The following is an 18,046-nucleotide window of genomic DNA, read 5'->3' on the forward strand; positions in this document are numbered from 1 at the left end:
CTGGTATCCGATCCCACTCGTCGGCTTGGAACAATGACGTCATACCTTAGACAGAGACGCTACATGGTGGCAATCTTTGAAAGAACTGATCAGGTTCGTAAACAAACGAGTGTAGCATACGATAAAATTACAAACATAGATCACGTGATTAATTACTTGGCCACTAATTATACCGACAAGAATTAAAGGTAATGAAAATAAATAAGAACAGAAAAGCAGAAGTACACAATTCTGAAATAAATTACCGTCGTAATTTATGCGAATAAGAAAAACACAGGGAACCTTTAAATCCAATACAGTATAGCGCATAATGAAGTCACAATATTGTGAAATAGCATTAACTTTTAATACTAATTGTTAGATCTACACAAGTAATGAAAATTGACAAAAAGTAGTCTAACAAACATTTGAATCGGTCACTGGAATTGACCTATATAGGTTAATTCTAGTTACCGATTCTAGCCATTCCACGGTTCATTATTTAGACCGTTTTAACAACAAGTGTGTGCACTGAAGTCTTACAGGATTTCTACATCTGTTATTACTCTCTTCACTACTATGAAAAAGAGAAAAATTTGGAAGCTATACCTTCAACATTTATTAGTTTTTCGAAGTAGTTCTGAGATCAATAAAAAATCTGGAAATCCTACAAAAACGTAGCCCACAGATTTACCGCAAAAATGTCCAAAATTATGAACCATCGAATAGTTGGAATCGGCAACTAGATCTGCCCTCCTCAATTCTAGTTAGCGATTCCAGCCATTCTATGGTTCATTAATTAGATCGTTTATTAAGCATGTATGTGTACTGAAATGTAGGTTAATGGGATGTCTGCACTTGTAATTGCTCTGTGAGGTACTGCAGAAAACCTACTAACATTGGAATCGGTAACTAGGATTGACCTATATAGAGGGTCAGGTCTAGTTATCGATTCCAATTTTTGTTATATACCGCAGTAGTTCTAGAGAACAATTATAAATGTAGAAATGCTATTACGCTTCAGCGCATACAACTGCAAAGATATAGCCGGCCGGTGTGGCCGTGCGGTTAAAGGCGCTTCAGTCTGGAACCGCGTGACCGCTACGGTCGCAGGTTCGAATCCTGCCTCGGGCATGGATGTGTGTGATGTCCTTAGGTTAGTTAGGTTTAATTAGTTCTAAGTTCTAGGCGACTGATGACCTCAGAAGTTGAGTCGCATAGTGCTCAGAGCCATTTGAACCATTTTGAACTGCAAAGATAATTTAAAAATGAATCATGAAGCGGTTGGAATATATAACTGGAATTTACCTACACAGGTTAATTCTCGTTATCTATTACAATATTCTTAATTTTTTATAGATATTCTTTATTCATGTACGGATTTTCTTCTGGAATGTTGTGTGTCGGTTTCTCCACATTTCATGCTATTGTTTCCTGTTTGTTGTCATTCATTTCATTTTCCATTTTTCTGTTACATTTTACTTTTTGCTCGCCCAAAACCGCAACTTTCCTGCGCTTCTCTCGTTAGATTCAATACTTAATAGTAACATTAACGCTATTTTGTAACAGTATGACTTCACCCTGCGATGTACTGTAATGCAATTGAAAGGTTCTATGTGCTTTTCTGCTTGCGTGAAGTACGAGAATATTTCTTTCAGACATGAAAATTTGTTTTTAATTCATGTTCTTCATTATTTTCGTTAGATATAATTCGTTTAAATATAATTCATGACTTCGTAAATAACTGAGTGAATGTGATTGTAATTTTATTGTGTGCTAGATTCGTTTGTTTACGAGATGACCCTTCGCTTTTATATATTGCCTATACGTAGTGTCTTTGCCTTTGGTATGACGTCATTGCTCCAAACCGACGATTGGAGTCGAACACTAGAATTTATCTAATTTTAAAAATATTACACGAGTTATGGAAAATTATGTACTCTTTGGAAATCTGTTTATTCTCTGACTTTTGATCTTGTCATATTTCTGTAAATGCTTTTATTGATTGGTAAGTGCTACGTGAAACAGTTTAAACTAATGAATACTATTCTTATACGAGCTTCAATGTATTTCATCCATTTTTTACACTATTTCTTGCAAAATGTATATGTTTTATGATGTGTAGTTACTTCAGTAACACTGTGCATGCGCCTCTGTATGCACTGCTCACCATTGGCGCTGCGTATGCCGACGCATTGTGCGTTGGGACAGCACATCACGAGCTGTGCTTACCCAAAAAGGCAGACACGTGAGGGCAGCTGTTGTTATTGTATATACAGTAGCGTATTTACCAGTACTCACTAACACTCATCATGACAAAACTACTGATACGTGAGCGCAGCTGCTGGTAACAGCCAGTATTAGATAAACCAGATGGTTTGGAGATGTGTGTAATGTAGAGGTGAGGGCTCAGACTGCCTTATACAACTTTATCTCAAAACTAAATTTGTTCGAAACGTTTAATAGCTCAACTAATTGATTGGCAGTACAGTCCCACATGACCTATTTCATCTATCACTTTTCTCGCGAATATATGGTCAACAGTCACGTAAATTAGCCCTACAAGATTGAATGCTTATTTGACTTATAGAGCAGGGTATCAGTGGGAACGGAATTTGGCTGTGGGTTGTGCATACCTGGGCTCTTGATGTGTTAAAGAAAATAACTTACAATGCCAGAGGGCATTCGTAAATAAAACAAGGCAAGAACTAGTGTACAGTTTTCCCGATTAGTTATCTTCTAATGTAACAATTTAAAATTAATTATAATAAACACTCAGCTCACAATTAATAATTGTCCAACTGGGTAACAATGAACTTACTACAGAAATCTTAGCCTAAGATGCATATTTACATATCATTCCTAATAATGGCTTCACGTGACTAACTAGCTTTACAGAAGGGAAGGGGGGCAGATGATACCGAAATCCTGCAACAACATACACTAGCTCACTAGGTAGTACAGTAACAGCCAACTGTTACCAATACTCTTATCACACACTGGACAGACAACGCATACTAACATACACTATCTACACGGACACAACAAGCTAACGTACAAAGGACTGTAAAAGTACATACTCTGGCATTTGAATCACACAAAGTTTGTCGCCAGGATGCAATGCAGACCGTACCACAGCTTCGCAATGCTTAATCAGATAAGTACAGTTATATAAGGCTCTGTGTGTTCTGTTTTGAACACACATAAACGTGAGCAAATGAAACAGTCAGTCAATTGAACAGCTTAATAAAGTAACACTTCATGGAAGCAGAAAATACATTTATCTTTAGCTTTTAGCCGCTGTTGCTGTGTGAACATGCATGGAATGAATTTCACAAGTAAATGATTTGCTGTTCAGATACACGCGAGGCAGTTGTAGACACTGAGCTGTGCTTAAGTGTCTCCAGATAATAAACTCTGAATGTTTACTGCAGCTTCGATGAATACATATCCATCGATGGTGCTCAACAAACTGTACATTTAAGACTGAACTAGGCTCGACTGACGATACGACGACGCTGCCCTCTGAAAGCGGAAGTAGAACTCTGAAAGCATGACTGCACTCGGGAACAGGTATAATTCGAAGCTAGAACTGAGCAGAACGGACCGCCTTTGTGCAGGGCGGCGGTATTTGGAGAGCGCGGAGCAGCGTCGGTTCAGTGAAGCTGCTTGGCTGTGCAGCATCTCTGCGCTGGTCGACTTTTGGTTTGCCGCGCGCGATCATCAACGATACCGGACCATCAATCCAGACTCACAACTGCCAGCACAAATGTAATGAACAGCACAACTCAACAGCACAAGTCACTCTTAAGCCCCGCTTCCCAGTCGTCAGTAAAGGAAACTTTCATTTGAAACCGCTTCCTGGTCTCCAGCTGAAGTATCCTCTGGACATGCAGAGGCGATCCTCGTCTGCTGCTACAGCTAGACCATGCCTCATGTTACATTCCACATCTGTTTGCTTACGCCAGCGGACACCAATTCACTGCCAACACGCCCCACCTCGCCTTTTCTCTGATGGTGATGGGGGCCGCCAGCCCTCCGACTATAAGGAACTGCACCCACACAGGCAGCTGGCGACGCCCATTCAAAACAACCTAGGTCTGCACACCATGCCAGGACCCTGGCGCTGCACCGATCTCCGTCTAGCACCTTCCCCCCCCCCCCCCCCCCCTCCATGCCAAGGCGACGCTTAAGCCGCCGTCAGCATACGGACCGTGCTGTCGAACGTCAACGTTGACCGTGGTGAGTTCAACGTGGTGCTTAACGCTCAGAAACGATGCGACTTCTGCATACGTAGGCCCCAATGTGGCATACGCGATCTCAACGCAATGTAGCGGCAGTTGCGGTAGTCCACCGTAGCCCACTACTCAGTACGTGACTTCTTTTATTGCAGATCTGGACATCCGCTACCAGATCGAGGCGGGAAACGAAGACGGAGCCTTCTCCATAGACAGCGACACAGGAAGTGTCACTGTGGCGGGGCAGCTCGATTTCGAGAGTCGCAAAATGGTGAGTACCATTTTATACCCGACAACACTTCAGTCCAATGGTGCATCACAGATTGGAGTCCTCTAGTTTTACTAGCGCCTACAGTGTAGTCAATATGATATGATAGATAATTATTAAAGATATACACTCCTGGAAATGGAAAAAAGAACACATTGACATCGGTGTGTCAGACCCACCATACTTGCTCCGGACACTGCGAGAGGGCTGTACAAGCAATGATCACACGCACGGCAAAGCGGACACACTAGGAACCGCGGTGTTGGCCGTCGAATGGCGCTAGCTGTGCAGCATTTGTGCACCGCCGCCGTCAGTGTCAGCCAGTTTGCCGTGGCATACGGAGCTCCATCGCAGTCTTTAACACTGGTAGCATGCCGCGACAGCGTGGACGTGAACTGTATGTGCAGTTGACGGACTTTGAGCGAGGGCGTATAGTGGGCATGCGGGAGGCCGGGTGGACGTACCGCCGAATTGCTCAACACGTGGGGCGTGAGGTCTCCACAGTACATCGATGTTGTCGCCAGTGGTCGCCGGAAGGTGCACGTGCCCGTCGACCTGGGACCAGACCGCAGCGACGCACGGATGCACGCCAAGACCGTAGGATCCTACGCAGTACCGTAGGGGACCGCACCGCCACTTCCCAGCAAATTAGGGACACTGTTGCTCCTGGGGTATCGGCGAGGACCATTCGCAACCGTCTCCATGAAGCTGGGCTACGGTCCCGCACACCGTTAGGCCGTATTCCGCTCACGCCCCAACATCGTGCAGCCCGCCTCCAGTGGTGTCGCGACAGGCGTGAATGGAGGGACGAATGGAGACGTGTCGTCTTCAGCGATGAGAGTCGCTTCTGCCTTGGTGCCAATGATGGTCGTATGCGTGTTTGGCGCCGTGCAGGTGAGCGCCAGAATCAGGACTGCATACGACCGAGGCACACAGGGCCAACACGCGGCATCATGGTGTGAGGAGCAATCTCCTACACTGGCCGTACACCACTGGTGATCGTCGAGGGGGCACTGAATAGTGCACGGTACATCCAAACCGTCATCGAACCCATCGTTCTACCAATCCTAGACCGGCAAGGGAACGTGCTGTTCCAACAGGACAATGCACGTCCGCATGTATCCCGTGCCACCCAACGTGCTCTAGAAGGTGTAAGTCAACTACCCTGGCCAGCAAGATCTCCGGATCTGTCCCCCATTGAGCATGTCTGGGACTGGATGAAGCGTCGTCTCACGCGGTCTGCACGTCCAGCACGAACGCTGGTCCAACTGAGGCGCCAGGTGGAAATGGCATGGCAAGCCGTTTCACAGGACTACATCCAGCATCTCTACGATCGTCTCCATGGGAGAATAGCAGCCTGCATTGCTGCGAAAGGTGGATATACACTGTACTAGTGCCGACGTTGTGCATGCTCTGTTGCCTGTGTCTATGTGCCTGTGGTTCTGTCAGTGTGATCATGTGATGTATCTGACCCCAGGAATGTGTCAATAAAGTTTCCCCTTCCTGGGACAATGAATTCACGGTGTTCTTATTTAAATTTCCAGGAGTGTAGATCCCTCACAGTCTGCTCTGTATGAAAACAAAACATACCCCACAACCACGAAGAACGGCTCTATTCGACACATTTCTTGAAAATAATTATTCACTCGATATTAAAACACAAGGTATTTGCCAGTGACTTCGCCAACATATGCATCTGACAGATACATTTCGCACACACACACACACACACACACACACACACACACACACACACACACACACACACACATACATATATATATATATATATATATATATATATATATATATATCTGGAACAATAACAGCTATTGGAAAACGACTTTCACCGGTATCAATGTAGGGTTGGGGCCCATGATTGAACATATTTGGAAACATTCTAAAACGAAAACATACGTGTTTTTTAACACAAACATATGTTTTTTTAAATGGACCTCCTATATTTTTTCTTCAGCAATCCATAGCATAACAAAGCACATACACAATGGCGTTGATTGCATCGCAATATTCCCATTACATCCCGAGATATTAAGACGCGAAGTTGCGCTAGCAGCGCATGTCGGGTGTTTCAAGCGTCAACTTCGCGTCTCAATAGCTGTTTTTGTTCCAGAGATATTTTGGGTGGACAAGATAGCTGGGACACCCTATATATATATATATATATATATATATATATATATATATATATATATATATATATATTGGGTTATTACAAATGATTGAAGCGATTTCACAGCTCTACAATAACTTTATTATTTGAGATATTTTCACAATGCTTTGCACACACATACAAAAACTCAAAAAGTTTTTTTAGGCATTCGCAAATGTTCGATATGTGCCCCTTTAGCGATTCGGCAGACATCAAGCCGATAATCAAGTTCCTCCCACACTTGGTGCAGCATGTCCCCATCAATCAGTTCGAAAGCATTGTTGATGCGAGCTCGCAGTTCTGGCACGTTTCTTGGTAGAGGAGGTTTAAACACTGAATCTTTCACATAACCCCACAGAAAGAAAGCGCATGGGGTTAAGTCGGGAGAGCGTGGAGGCCATGACATGAATTGCTGATCATGATCTCCACCACGACCGATCCATCGGTTTTCCAATCTCCTGTTTAAGAAATGCCGAACATCATGATGGAAGTGCGGTGGAACACCATCCTGTGGTACGTTTAGCTCCCTGCTTGCTTTATTCGTCGACTTCCGCGGGCTACGCGTGAAACTTGCCCGCACGCGTTCAACCGTTTCTTCGCTCACTGCAGGCCGACCCGTTGATTTCCCCTTACAGAGGCATCCAGAAGCTTTAAACTGCGCATACCATCGCCGAATGGAGTTAGCAGTTGGTGGATCTTTGTTGAACTTCGTCCTGAAGTGTCGTTGCACTGTTATGACTGACTGATGTGAGTGCATTTCAAGCACGGCATACGCTTTCTCGACTCCTGTCGCCATTTTGTCTCACTGCGCTCTCGAGCGCTCTGGTGGCAGAAACCTGAAGTGCGGCTTCAGCCGAACAACACTTATGAGTTTTTCTACGTATCTGTAGTGTGTCGTGACCATATGTCAATAAATGGAGCTACAGTGAATTTATGAAATCGCTTCAATCATATATATATATATATATATAATGTGTGTGTGTGTGTGTGTGTGTGTGTGTGTGTGTGTCACATATATTTAACACACTTCACTTCAAACATATTCATTTTATCTGAATCTGTGGCGAGTTTCGTCCCAGTGTTTCATGCGGAAACTTTTAATTCTCTCTCAGTAAAAAGTATGCAAAATGAGCTGGACAATGGTTCTAATTTCGAGGTGAGAGACTGTAAATACATTTTTTACACTGGTAACGAGATAAGCATTTTATCTCATTTCTTCATATTTACTCACACTGCTTCTTTCTCTTAATTGTCTCTATAGCAAGAGTATGAATTTAAATGTCGCTGGATTTTTAAACATTCCTTTCACCCTTCAAACACTACTCAAAAAAACAAATTTATCTGTGATGCTTAGCCGTAAAGCAAGATCTTTGGTCCTGAAACACGCTCACTAAATTATTGACTAGCTGCAATGTTTATTCTCGCGACCTAGTTGACACAATGAACAGAGGAAATAAGAGACAAATTGCGCATCATATTTTTAACGTATTTAAAGTCAACTAAATGCAGGAAATAAGATAAAATTGCGCTTCATATTTTTGAAATATTAAAAGTCAGCTAAATGCAGGAGAGAAATACCAGGAGGTCGTTTTCGAATATATTTCATGAACCCCCCTTCCTCCTCACCCCATCCCTAGGGGGCGTAAGAGTATCTTTTTACTCCCATAGTATTCATGCATATTACAATAATGGATGTACGCCCATATGTATGTATGTGTATATGTATGCTCCACATCTTCTCCTAAACCACTGGACCGATTTCACCCAAAGTTTGTACACACATCGGTGCTCTATGAAAGAAACTGCTGTGGGGCTAAGGACCACCTTTCTATGAAAGGGATGGAGGTGGGGATGAAAGAGTAGTGTAGTTCACGACGAACAACTTCGCAAAATGTTCATCCCCTATTTGAGAATGACAGCAGTTAGTGACTCGCAACAAATTTTACACGTAATTTCACACCTTTACGAAACTTTTTCTCGCTGACAGCCCCCACAAAATGATGAAACGAAAAGATTTATCGCTTACTACATTTTCATCGTTCTTGCAGTAAAATTGCCGCATCAGGCATGACGTTTTAATTTATTACTTCTTTACTACTGACTGTATGCACGACACATTTTCCAACCAGTACTCACGTATTCCACTGAATGTACCTGCAAAATTCTATCATTGTACGCTCGTAGTTTAAGAGAAATGACGTCTTAAACACTGAGAAACTTGCAAAACTGCCGCATCGCGCATGACGTAAAATTCATTACTGTTTTGCTACTAACTCCATTCACAACCAAACTCGTAGTGTCCACATTTGTCGCTGAGTGGATCTACAAATATCATTGTACGACACACTGCTCAGGAGATATGACGTAACAGAGATTCAGCTGCGTGAAATCGAAACTACAGGATGAAATTCGCTACAGATACAGGTGAATTGTGTGTACAAATATGTGTGAAATACACTCCTGGAAATTGAAATAAGAACACCGTGAATTCATTGTCCCAGGAAGGGGAAACTTTATTGACACATTCCTGGGGTCAGATACATCACATGATCACACTGACAGAACCACAGGCACATAGACACAGGCAACAGAGCATGCACAATGTCGGCACTAGTACAGTGTATATCCACCTTTCGCAGCAATGCAGGCTGCTATTCTCCCATGGAGACGATCGTAGAGATGCTGGATGTAGTGCTGTGGAACTGCTTGCCATGCCATTTCCACCTGGCGCCTCAGTTGGACCAGCGTTCGTGCTGGACGTGCAGACCGCGTGAGACGACGCTTCATCCAGTCCCAAACATGCTCAATGGGGGACAGATCCGGAGATCTTGCTGGCCAGGGTAGTTGACTTACACCTTCTAGAGCACGTTGGGTGGCACGGGATACATGCGGACGTGCATTGTCCTGTTGGAACAGCACGTTCCCTTGCCGGTCTAGGAATGGTAGAACGATGGGTTCGATGACGGTTTGGATGTACCGTGCACTATTCAGTGTCCCCTCGACGATCACCAGTGGTGTACGACCAGTGTAGGAGATCGCTCCCCACACCATTATGCCGGGTGTTGACCCTGTGTGCCTCGGTCGTATGCAGTCCTGATTGTGGCGCTCACCTGCACGGCGCCAAACACGCATACGACCATCATTGGCACCAAGGCAGAAGAGACTCTCATCGCTGAAGACGACACGTCTCCATTCGTCCCTCCATTCACGCCTGTCGCGACACCACTGGAGGCGGACTGCACGATGTTAGGGCGTGAGCGGAAGACGGCCTAACGGTGTGCGGGACCGTAGCCCAGCTTCATGGAGACGGTTGCGAATGGTCCTCGCCGATACCCCAGGAGCAACAGTGTCCCTAATTTGCTGGGAAGTGGCGGTGCGGTCCCCTACGGCACTGCGTAGGATCCTACGGTCTTGGCGTGCATCCGTGCGTCGCTGCGGTCCGGTCCCAGGTCGACGGGCACGTGCACCTTCCGCCGACCACTGGCGACAACATCGATGTACTGTGGAGACCTCACGCCCCACGTGTTGAGCAATTCGGCGGTACGTCCACCCGGCCTCCCGCATGCCCACTATACGCCCTCGCTCAAAGTCCGTCAACTGCACATACGGTTCACGTCCACGCTGTCGCGGCATGCTACCAGTGTTAAAGACTGCGATGGAGCTCCGTATGCCACGGCAAACTGGCTGACACTGACGGCGGCGGTGCACAAATGCTGCGCAGCTAGCGCCATTCGACGGCCAACACCGCGTTTCCTGGTGTGTCCGCTGTGCCGTGCGTGTGATCATTGCTTGTACAGCCCTCTCGCAGTGTCCGGAGCAAGTATGGTGGGTCTGACACACCGGTGTCAATGTGTTCTTTTTTCCATTTCCAGGAGTGTATGTTACATATATGTCAAATATATGTGACATGTGTGTATTCTGGTAACCAAAAAAGCTCCTCCTAAGCCACTGCACAGATTTTCACCAAACGCGGTACACCCACTACAGTCTCGAAAGAAATACAGTGGGGGTAAGAACCAGCAACCTCCTGTTGGGATGGGAGTGATAAAGTGGAGAGAGAGGGGTAGGAGTAGATGGACAAAGGAAGGAAAGAGAAGGAGATGGAAAGAGAGTGGAGAAGGAGTAGCAGATGGACAGAAATAGGAACAGGAGGAGAAGAACAGTGGAGGTGAAGGAGGTGCACAGAGATAGGTGGATAAGGAGGTGGATAGAGAGGAAGGGGAAAGAGGAAATGGGCTAATGGAACTGGAATAAATACATACCTATGAACGCCGCGTACTCAGTTAGTTCTTATATGAGTATTGCCATGTATAACCAAATGGGGTATGACAGGAATGGGGGAAAGAAATATAGTAGAAGAAGAATGGGTAGCTTTGAGGGATGAAGTAGTGAAGGCAGCAGAGGATCAAGTAGGTAAAAAGACGAGGGCTAGTAGAAAACCTTGGGTAACAGAAGATATACTGAATTTAATTGATGAAAGGAGAAAATATAAAAATGCAGTAAATGAAGCAGGCAAAAAGGAATACAAATGTCTCAAAAATGAGATCGACAGGAAGTACAAAATGGCTAAACAGGGATGGCTAGAGGACAAATGTAAGGATGTACAGGCTTATCTCACTAGGGGTAAGATAGATACTGCCTACAGGAAAATTAAGGAGACCTTTGGAGACAAGAGAACCACTTGCATGAACATCAAGAGCTCAGATGGAAACCCAGTTCTAACCAAAGAAGGGAAAGCAGAAAGGCGGAAGGAGTATATAGAGGGTCTATACAAGGGCGATGTCCTTGAGGACAATATTATGGAAATGGAAGAGGATGTAGATGAATATGAAATGGGACATACGATACTGCCGAAGAGTTTGACAGAGCACTGAGAGACCTGAGTCGAAACAAGGCCCCCGGAGTAGACAACATTCCATTGGAACTACTGACGGCCTTGGGAGAGTCAGTCCTGACAAAACTCTTACCATCTGGTGAGCAAGATGTATGAAACAGGCGAAATACCCTCAGTCTTCAAGGAGAATATAATAATTCCAATCCCAAAGAAAGCAGGTGTTGACAGATGTGAAAATTACCGAACTATCAGTTTAATAAGTCACAGCTGCAAAATACTAACGCGAATTCTTTGCAGAAGAATGGAAAAACTAGTAGAAGCCGACCTCGGGGAAGACCAGTTTGGATTCCGTAGAAATTTTGGGACACGTGAGGCAATACTGACCCTACGACTCATCTTAGAAGCTAGATCAAAGAAAGGCAAACCTACGTTTCTAGCATTTGTAAACTTAGAGAAAGCTTTTGACAATGTTGACTGGAATACTCTCTTTCAAATTATGAAGGTGGAAGGGGTAAAATACAGGGAGCGAAAGGCTATTTACAATTTGTACAGAAACCAGACGGCAGTTATAAGAACCGAGGGGCATGAAAGGGAAGCAGTGGTTGGGGAGGGAGGGAGACAGGGCTGTAGCCTATCCCCGATTTTATTCAAGCTGTATATTGAGCAAGCAGTGAAGGAAACAAAAGAAAAACTCGGAGTAGGTATTAAAATCCATGGAGAAGAAATAAAAACTTTGAGGTTCGCCGACGACATTGTAATTCTATCAGAGACAGCAAAGGACTTGGAAGAGCAGTTGAATGGAATGGATAGTGTCTTGAAAGGAGGATATAAGATGAATATCAACAAAACCAAAACGAGGATAATGGAATGTAGTCGAATTAAGTCGGGTGACGCTGAGGGAATTAGATTAGGAAATGAGACACTTAAAGTAGTAAAGGAGTTTTGCTATTTGGGGAGCAAAATAACTGATGATGGTCGAAGTAGAGAGGATATAAAATGTAGACTGGCAATGACAAGGAAAGCGTTTCTGAAGAAGAGAAATTTGTTAACATCGATTATAGATTTAAGTGTCAGGAAGTCGTTTCTGAAAGTATTTGTATGGAGTGTAGCCATGTATGGAAGTGAAACATAGACGATAAATAGTTTGGACAAGATGAGAATATAAGCTTTTGAAATGTGGTGCTACAGAAGAATGCTGAAGATTACATGGGTAGAACACATAACTAATGATGAAGTATTGAATAGAATTGGGGAGAAGAGGAGTATGTGGCACAACTTGACAAAAAGGAGGGACCGGTTAGTAGGACATGTTCTGAGGCATCAAGGGATCACCAATTTAGTATTGGAGGGCAGCGTGGAGGGTAAAAATTGTAGAACGAGACCAAGAGATGAATACACTAAGCAGATTCAGAAGGATGTAGGTTGCGGTAGGTACTGGGAGGTGAAGAGGCTTGCACAGGATAGAGTAGCATGGAGAGCTGCATCAAACCAGTCTCAGGACTGAAGACCACAACAACAACAACATACCAAATTTGGTTGAAATTACTCCAGGTGTTCCTGTATTATGCTTTTATATCACACTCTCTCTCCCCGACCATCAGGCCGTATGGGTGCTATGGGTACCTTACTGTCAAGTGAGATGTATTCCTGACCACGTGTAAAAGCGATGTATTATGATGTAAAATGGAGCTGGAAACTTAAGATTCGGCCATACAAATGACCAAACGTTGTAATTGGCTAATCGAGTAGATAATAAAAAGAATACTTCCTACCTTGACCACTTTTCCTTCAAAACGCGTGTAGGATGTGGATCTCCACAAAAATAAAATTTTAATTTTTTTTTTTCCAGGCAACAAATGATACGACTACAGAGTTTGGTTAAAGTTATTCAGGTGGTAGACGACATGTTGCTACACCACTGTCTTTGCACCTGTATCCCCATACTGGTAGGGGTAAAACGCTATCATGAGTGTCAGCAATGAAGCTAGCATTCCCGAAAACTATGGATTCGATTTTAATATTGGTCTCCTCACAGCCACTCCTACTCTTACAGGTGCTGGGAGTATATGATACTCACAGTGTTTTTATGCAAATAATTATACATGCAAATAAGACCAATAATGAGTCGTGTATGCACAAAATTTGGTTGGATTTGCTCGTTCCAGACATGCTTCTATGTCATCCTAGTTTCACCTCCACCACCATCCTCTGGGAAGTAGGTGGTTCGTACCCCCATAGAACTTCTTTCCATATAGTGCACCAAGTTCAGTTGAAATTGCTTCGGCGATTTATAAGGAGAGTAGTACATATATAAATGAGGAAAATAATTTTTTTAAATATGCAGCGACATAAATTAACAAAATCTGAACCTTTCAGCCGTGTCAAAAATCTTAAATTTGTATTGGCTCTTGACTAAGTACACTTTGGTCATGAACAAGAGCTAACTGACTGACGTGATGTTTCTTCTTTTCTTTATTTCGTTCGGGTAATCACGGAGTGGTGCTGATAACCCGTATTTCGCAGATTAACGTGGTGCTGTTAATTTTATACTGAATAATAATGTCGAACGGTTTTCTTGGCCAGCACGGACACGATGTTTGGGTCTTGATAACAACCTCTGGGATGTAATGGGTCAATAGATGGGAAGTGGTAGCTAGGAAGCATATGTGGAGTGTGTGTAGGTTGTAGCTGATGGATGAGCATTCCAAAAAATGAGGCAATATAGGACCTGTCTATACTTACGAGGGTTGGGTACAATGACACTGGATATGCTGCACAGGGTAAAGTTGGAGTATAATCAAATAAGGGTATGAAATCGAAGACGAAATGGAAGTGATTCTTGGAATATGTAGCAGAAACATATAGGGACGGATGCATCGAATTTCCAGTGGCTGAATTGAGGTGCTTATAGCTGTTAAGAGTGAAGTCATGTATCGACAGGGAAATGATTGCTCTGTATGTATGGTAGCAGTCAAGCATAGAAACAGGTCAGATGAGGTGAATAGCAAAGTTTACTTAATGGTGGTAATTGCAGGTTAGGGCACAGATCTAAAAGTTGTTAGTAGTTGCAACAGGTAGGCTGACTCTTACAGTACTGGGTTATGCATATTTTTAACTTCTTTGTATAAAAGCAACTGTCCTGACTGACTCATCATCGCCCAGCACAAACCGCTAACGACAGACACTTGAAATTTGGAGAGATGGTCGGTCTTACACTGTAGCCATCACTTAAGAAGGCTCTATTACTAATGGAGTGAAATAGGAGTTGAAATGTTTTTTTTTAATGTGTCGATATCAAGGCAGTTTTGAAGTTATAACTACAAAACTGGATATTTGATTTCTCGGTCAGAAATAGAGAAATAAGTGTTTTGGTATTTTTGGAAATTTAACTCCTATGAGAAAGAAACAGTCCGTGAATGTTCCTTTTTTAAATGAAACATTATTAAAGAACTACTAATGCATTTTAAAGATACATCTATAAAAACTGGTATTCGACTTCACGGTGAGAAATAAAGAATTATATGTTTCAGTGCTTATGGAAAATTCAATCCCCAAGGGGATGAAATAGTGGGTGAAAGTTGTTTTAAAAAAGTAAATCTTTAATAAAGAATTACCGAAGCATTTGAAAGCTAAATTAATGACAATTTGTAACTGGCTTCGAGGTTAGAAATAAAAAAATTAAGTGTTCCAGTGTCTTTGGAATTACAACCCCATGAGGGTGAAATAGGGTCTGACTGATTCACTGACTATCATTGCCCAGCCCAAACCGCTAAGGATATAAACTTGAAATTTGGAGCCGGTGGTGAGCTTATACTGTAGGTATCGTTTAGTAAGAGACTGTTCGAAATACCACTCTGAAGAGGATGAAGGAAGGGATGAAAGATTTTTTTGAAAATATGTCGCTATTAAGGCAGTTTTGTAGCTACAACTACGAAAATTGGTATTTAGGTACTCGGTTAGAGATAAAGAAACTTGCTTCAGTATTTCTGGAAATTAAAACACTAAGAAGATAATGTAGTGAGTGACTTTTCTTGAAATAAATCATTATTAATGAACTCATAAAGCATTTTTAAAGCTACATCCATGAAAACCGGTATTTGGCTTCTCGGTTGGAAATTAATAAGATATGTGTTCCAGTGTTTTTGGAAGTTCAATCCATACGGGGGATGAAATAGAGGAATTTCATATGAAAATATTTCATTGTCAAAGCATTTTTAAAGGTAAATCTATGAAAATTTATATTTGCTTTCTCGGTTAGTAAGCGACAGTACGTGTTTCAGCACTTTTAAAAATTCAAACTCCAAGGGGATAAAATTTTTTAAGAAAATGTTTCATTACGGAAGTATCTTTGAACCTAAATTTCTCAAAATTTGTGTTTAGTTTCTCGATTAGAAATAAAAAAATACGTGTTTCAATTTTTTTGGGTATTCATTTCATGTACTGCCTTTTGGATTCCTGCTCCTAGTGGTGATACCGAGTCCTGTCCCCGGTGACGATGTTATTCAGAAACATTCACCTTCATATTGATTCAGCAGGTCACGACAAATTTGCATTCGATGAGTTTCTTTTCTTCTGTAAGCATTTTCGAGACCCATCTCGCACAAACTTTACGAGTAACCAAGATGTTCCAACATTGTTTCCAAGGCATTATAGCCGACATCCAGCTTTGGACACAATTCTCTGCCGGCCGGACTGGCCGAGCGGTTCTAGGCACTACAGTCTGGAACCGCACGACCGCTACGGTCGCAGGTTCGAATCCTGCCTCGGGCATGGAGGTGTACGATGTCCTTAGGTTAGTTAGGTTTAGGTTCTAGGGGACTGATGACTTCAGAAATTAAGTCCCATAGTGCTCAGAGCCATTTTTGAACCACAATTCTCTGGTCGTTATCGACCGATCAGCACCGATGAGTTGACCAAGAAGATCTTCATTTCGAGAGATGACAGCCGTGCATGGCCGACTGGGCCGTGACTTGTCATGCACACCTTTTCCACTACATTGAAAATCCATCGCCTTCCATTGCTCACGTCTATTGTATCGTTTCCATAAACCTCTAGTAAGCGTCGATGGATTTCAATTACCACAATTAAAGCTAAATCTATGAAAATTTATATTTGCTTTCTCGGTTAGCTGCGGGCCCATGGGGTATCGTCTCAGTTGTGCGACTGGATTCGTGATTTCCTGTCAGGAAGGTCGCAGTTTGCAGTAATAGACGGCAAATCATCGAGTAAAACTGAAGTGATATCAGGTGTTCCCCAGGGAAGTGTCCTGCGACCTCTGCTGTTCCTGATCTATATAAATGACCTGGGTGACAATCTGAGCAGTTCTCTTGGGTTGTTCGCAGATGATGCTGTAATTTACCGTCTAGTAAGGTCATGTAGACTGGCAATGGCAAGGAAAGCGTTTCTGAAGAAGAGAAATTTGTTAACATCAAGTATAGATTTAAATGTAAGGAAGTCGTTTCTGAAAGTATTTTTATGGAGTGTAGCCATGTATGGAAGTGAAACGTGGACGATAAATAGTTTAGACAAGAAGCGAATAGAAGCTTTCGAAATGTGGTGCTACAGAAGAATGCTGAAGATTAGATGGGTAGATCACATAACTAATGAGGAGGTATTGAACAGAATTGGGGAGAAGAGGAGCTTGTGGCACAACTTGACTAGAAGAAGGGATCTGTTGGTAGTACATGTTCTGAGACATCGAGGGATCACCAATTTAGTATTGGAGGGCAGCGTGGAGGGTAAACATCGTAGAGGGAGACCAAGAGATGAATACACCAAGCAGATTCAGAAGGATGTAGGCTGCAGTAGGTACTGGGAGATGAAGAAGCTTGCACAGGATAGAGTAGCATGGAGAGCTGCATCAAACCAGTCTCAGGGCTGAAGACCACAACAACAAGGTCATCCGAAGACCAGCATCAGTTCCAAAGCGATTTAGAAAAAATTACTGTATGGTGTGGCAGGTGGCAGTTGACGCTAAATAACGAAAAGTGTGGGGTGATCACCATGAGTTCCAAAAGAAATCCGTTGGAATCCGATTACTCGATAAATAGTACAATTCTCAAGGCTGTCAATTCAACTATGTACCTGGGTGTTAAAATTACGAACAACTTCAGTTGGAAAGACCACATAGATAATATTGTGGGGAAGGCGAGCCAAAGGTTGCGTTTCATTGGCAGGACACTTAGAAGATGCAACAAGTCCACTAAAGAGACAGCTTACACTACACTCGTTCGTCCTCTGCTAGAGTATTGCTGCGCGGTGTGGGATCCTTACCAGGTGGGATTGACGGAGGACATCGAAAGGGTGCAAAAAAAGGCAGCTCGTTTTGTATTATCACGTAATAGGGGAGACAGTGTGGCAGATATGATACGCGAGTTGGGATGGAAGTCATTAAAGCAGATACGTTTTTCGTCGCGGCGAGATCTATTTACGAAATTTCAGTCACTAACTTTCTCTTCCGAATGCGAAAATATTTTGTTGAGCCCTACCTACATAGGTAGGAATGATCATCAAAATAAAATAAGAGAAATCAGAGCTCGAACAGAAGGGTTTAGGAG

The 18,046-nt window shown here is 43.1% G+C and overlaps 1 protein-coding gene across 1 annotated transcript in view; it reads left to right on the forward strand.

Annotated features, from left to right (window-relative positions):
• Window positions 1–3,869: 3,869 nt before the first annotated feature.
• The window catches only part of LOC124803337 (neural-cadherin-like), a 251,418-nt gene continuing 237,241 nt past the window's right edge, over window positions 3,870–18,046 (forward strand). The window contains exons 1-2 of the mRNA XM_047264522.1: window positions 3,870–4,077; window positions 4,373–4,488. Coding sequence (XP_047120478.1) covers window positions 3,870–4,077; window positions 4,373–4,488 — 324 coding nt within the window. The remainder of the gene's footprint in view (window positions 4,078–4,372; window positions 4,489–18,046) is intronic.

The sequence above is a fragment of the Schistocerca piceifrons genome, chromosome 6, assembly GCF_021461385.2.
Source record: "Schistocerca piceifrons isolate TAMUIC-IGC-003096 chromosome 6, iqSchPice1.1, whole genome shotgun sequence".
NCBI classification, from domain to species: domain Eukaryota; kingdom Metazoa; phylum Arthropoda; class Insecta; order Orthoptera; family Acrididae; genus Schistocerca; species Schistocerca piceifrons.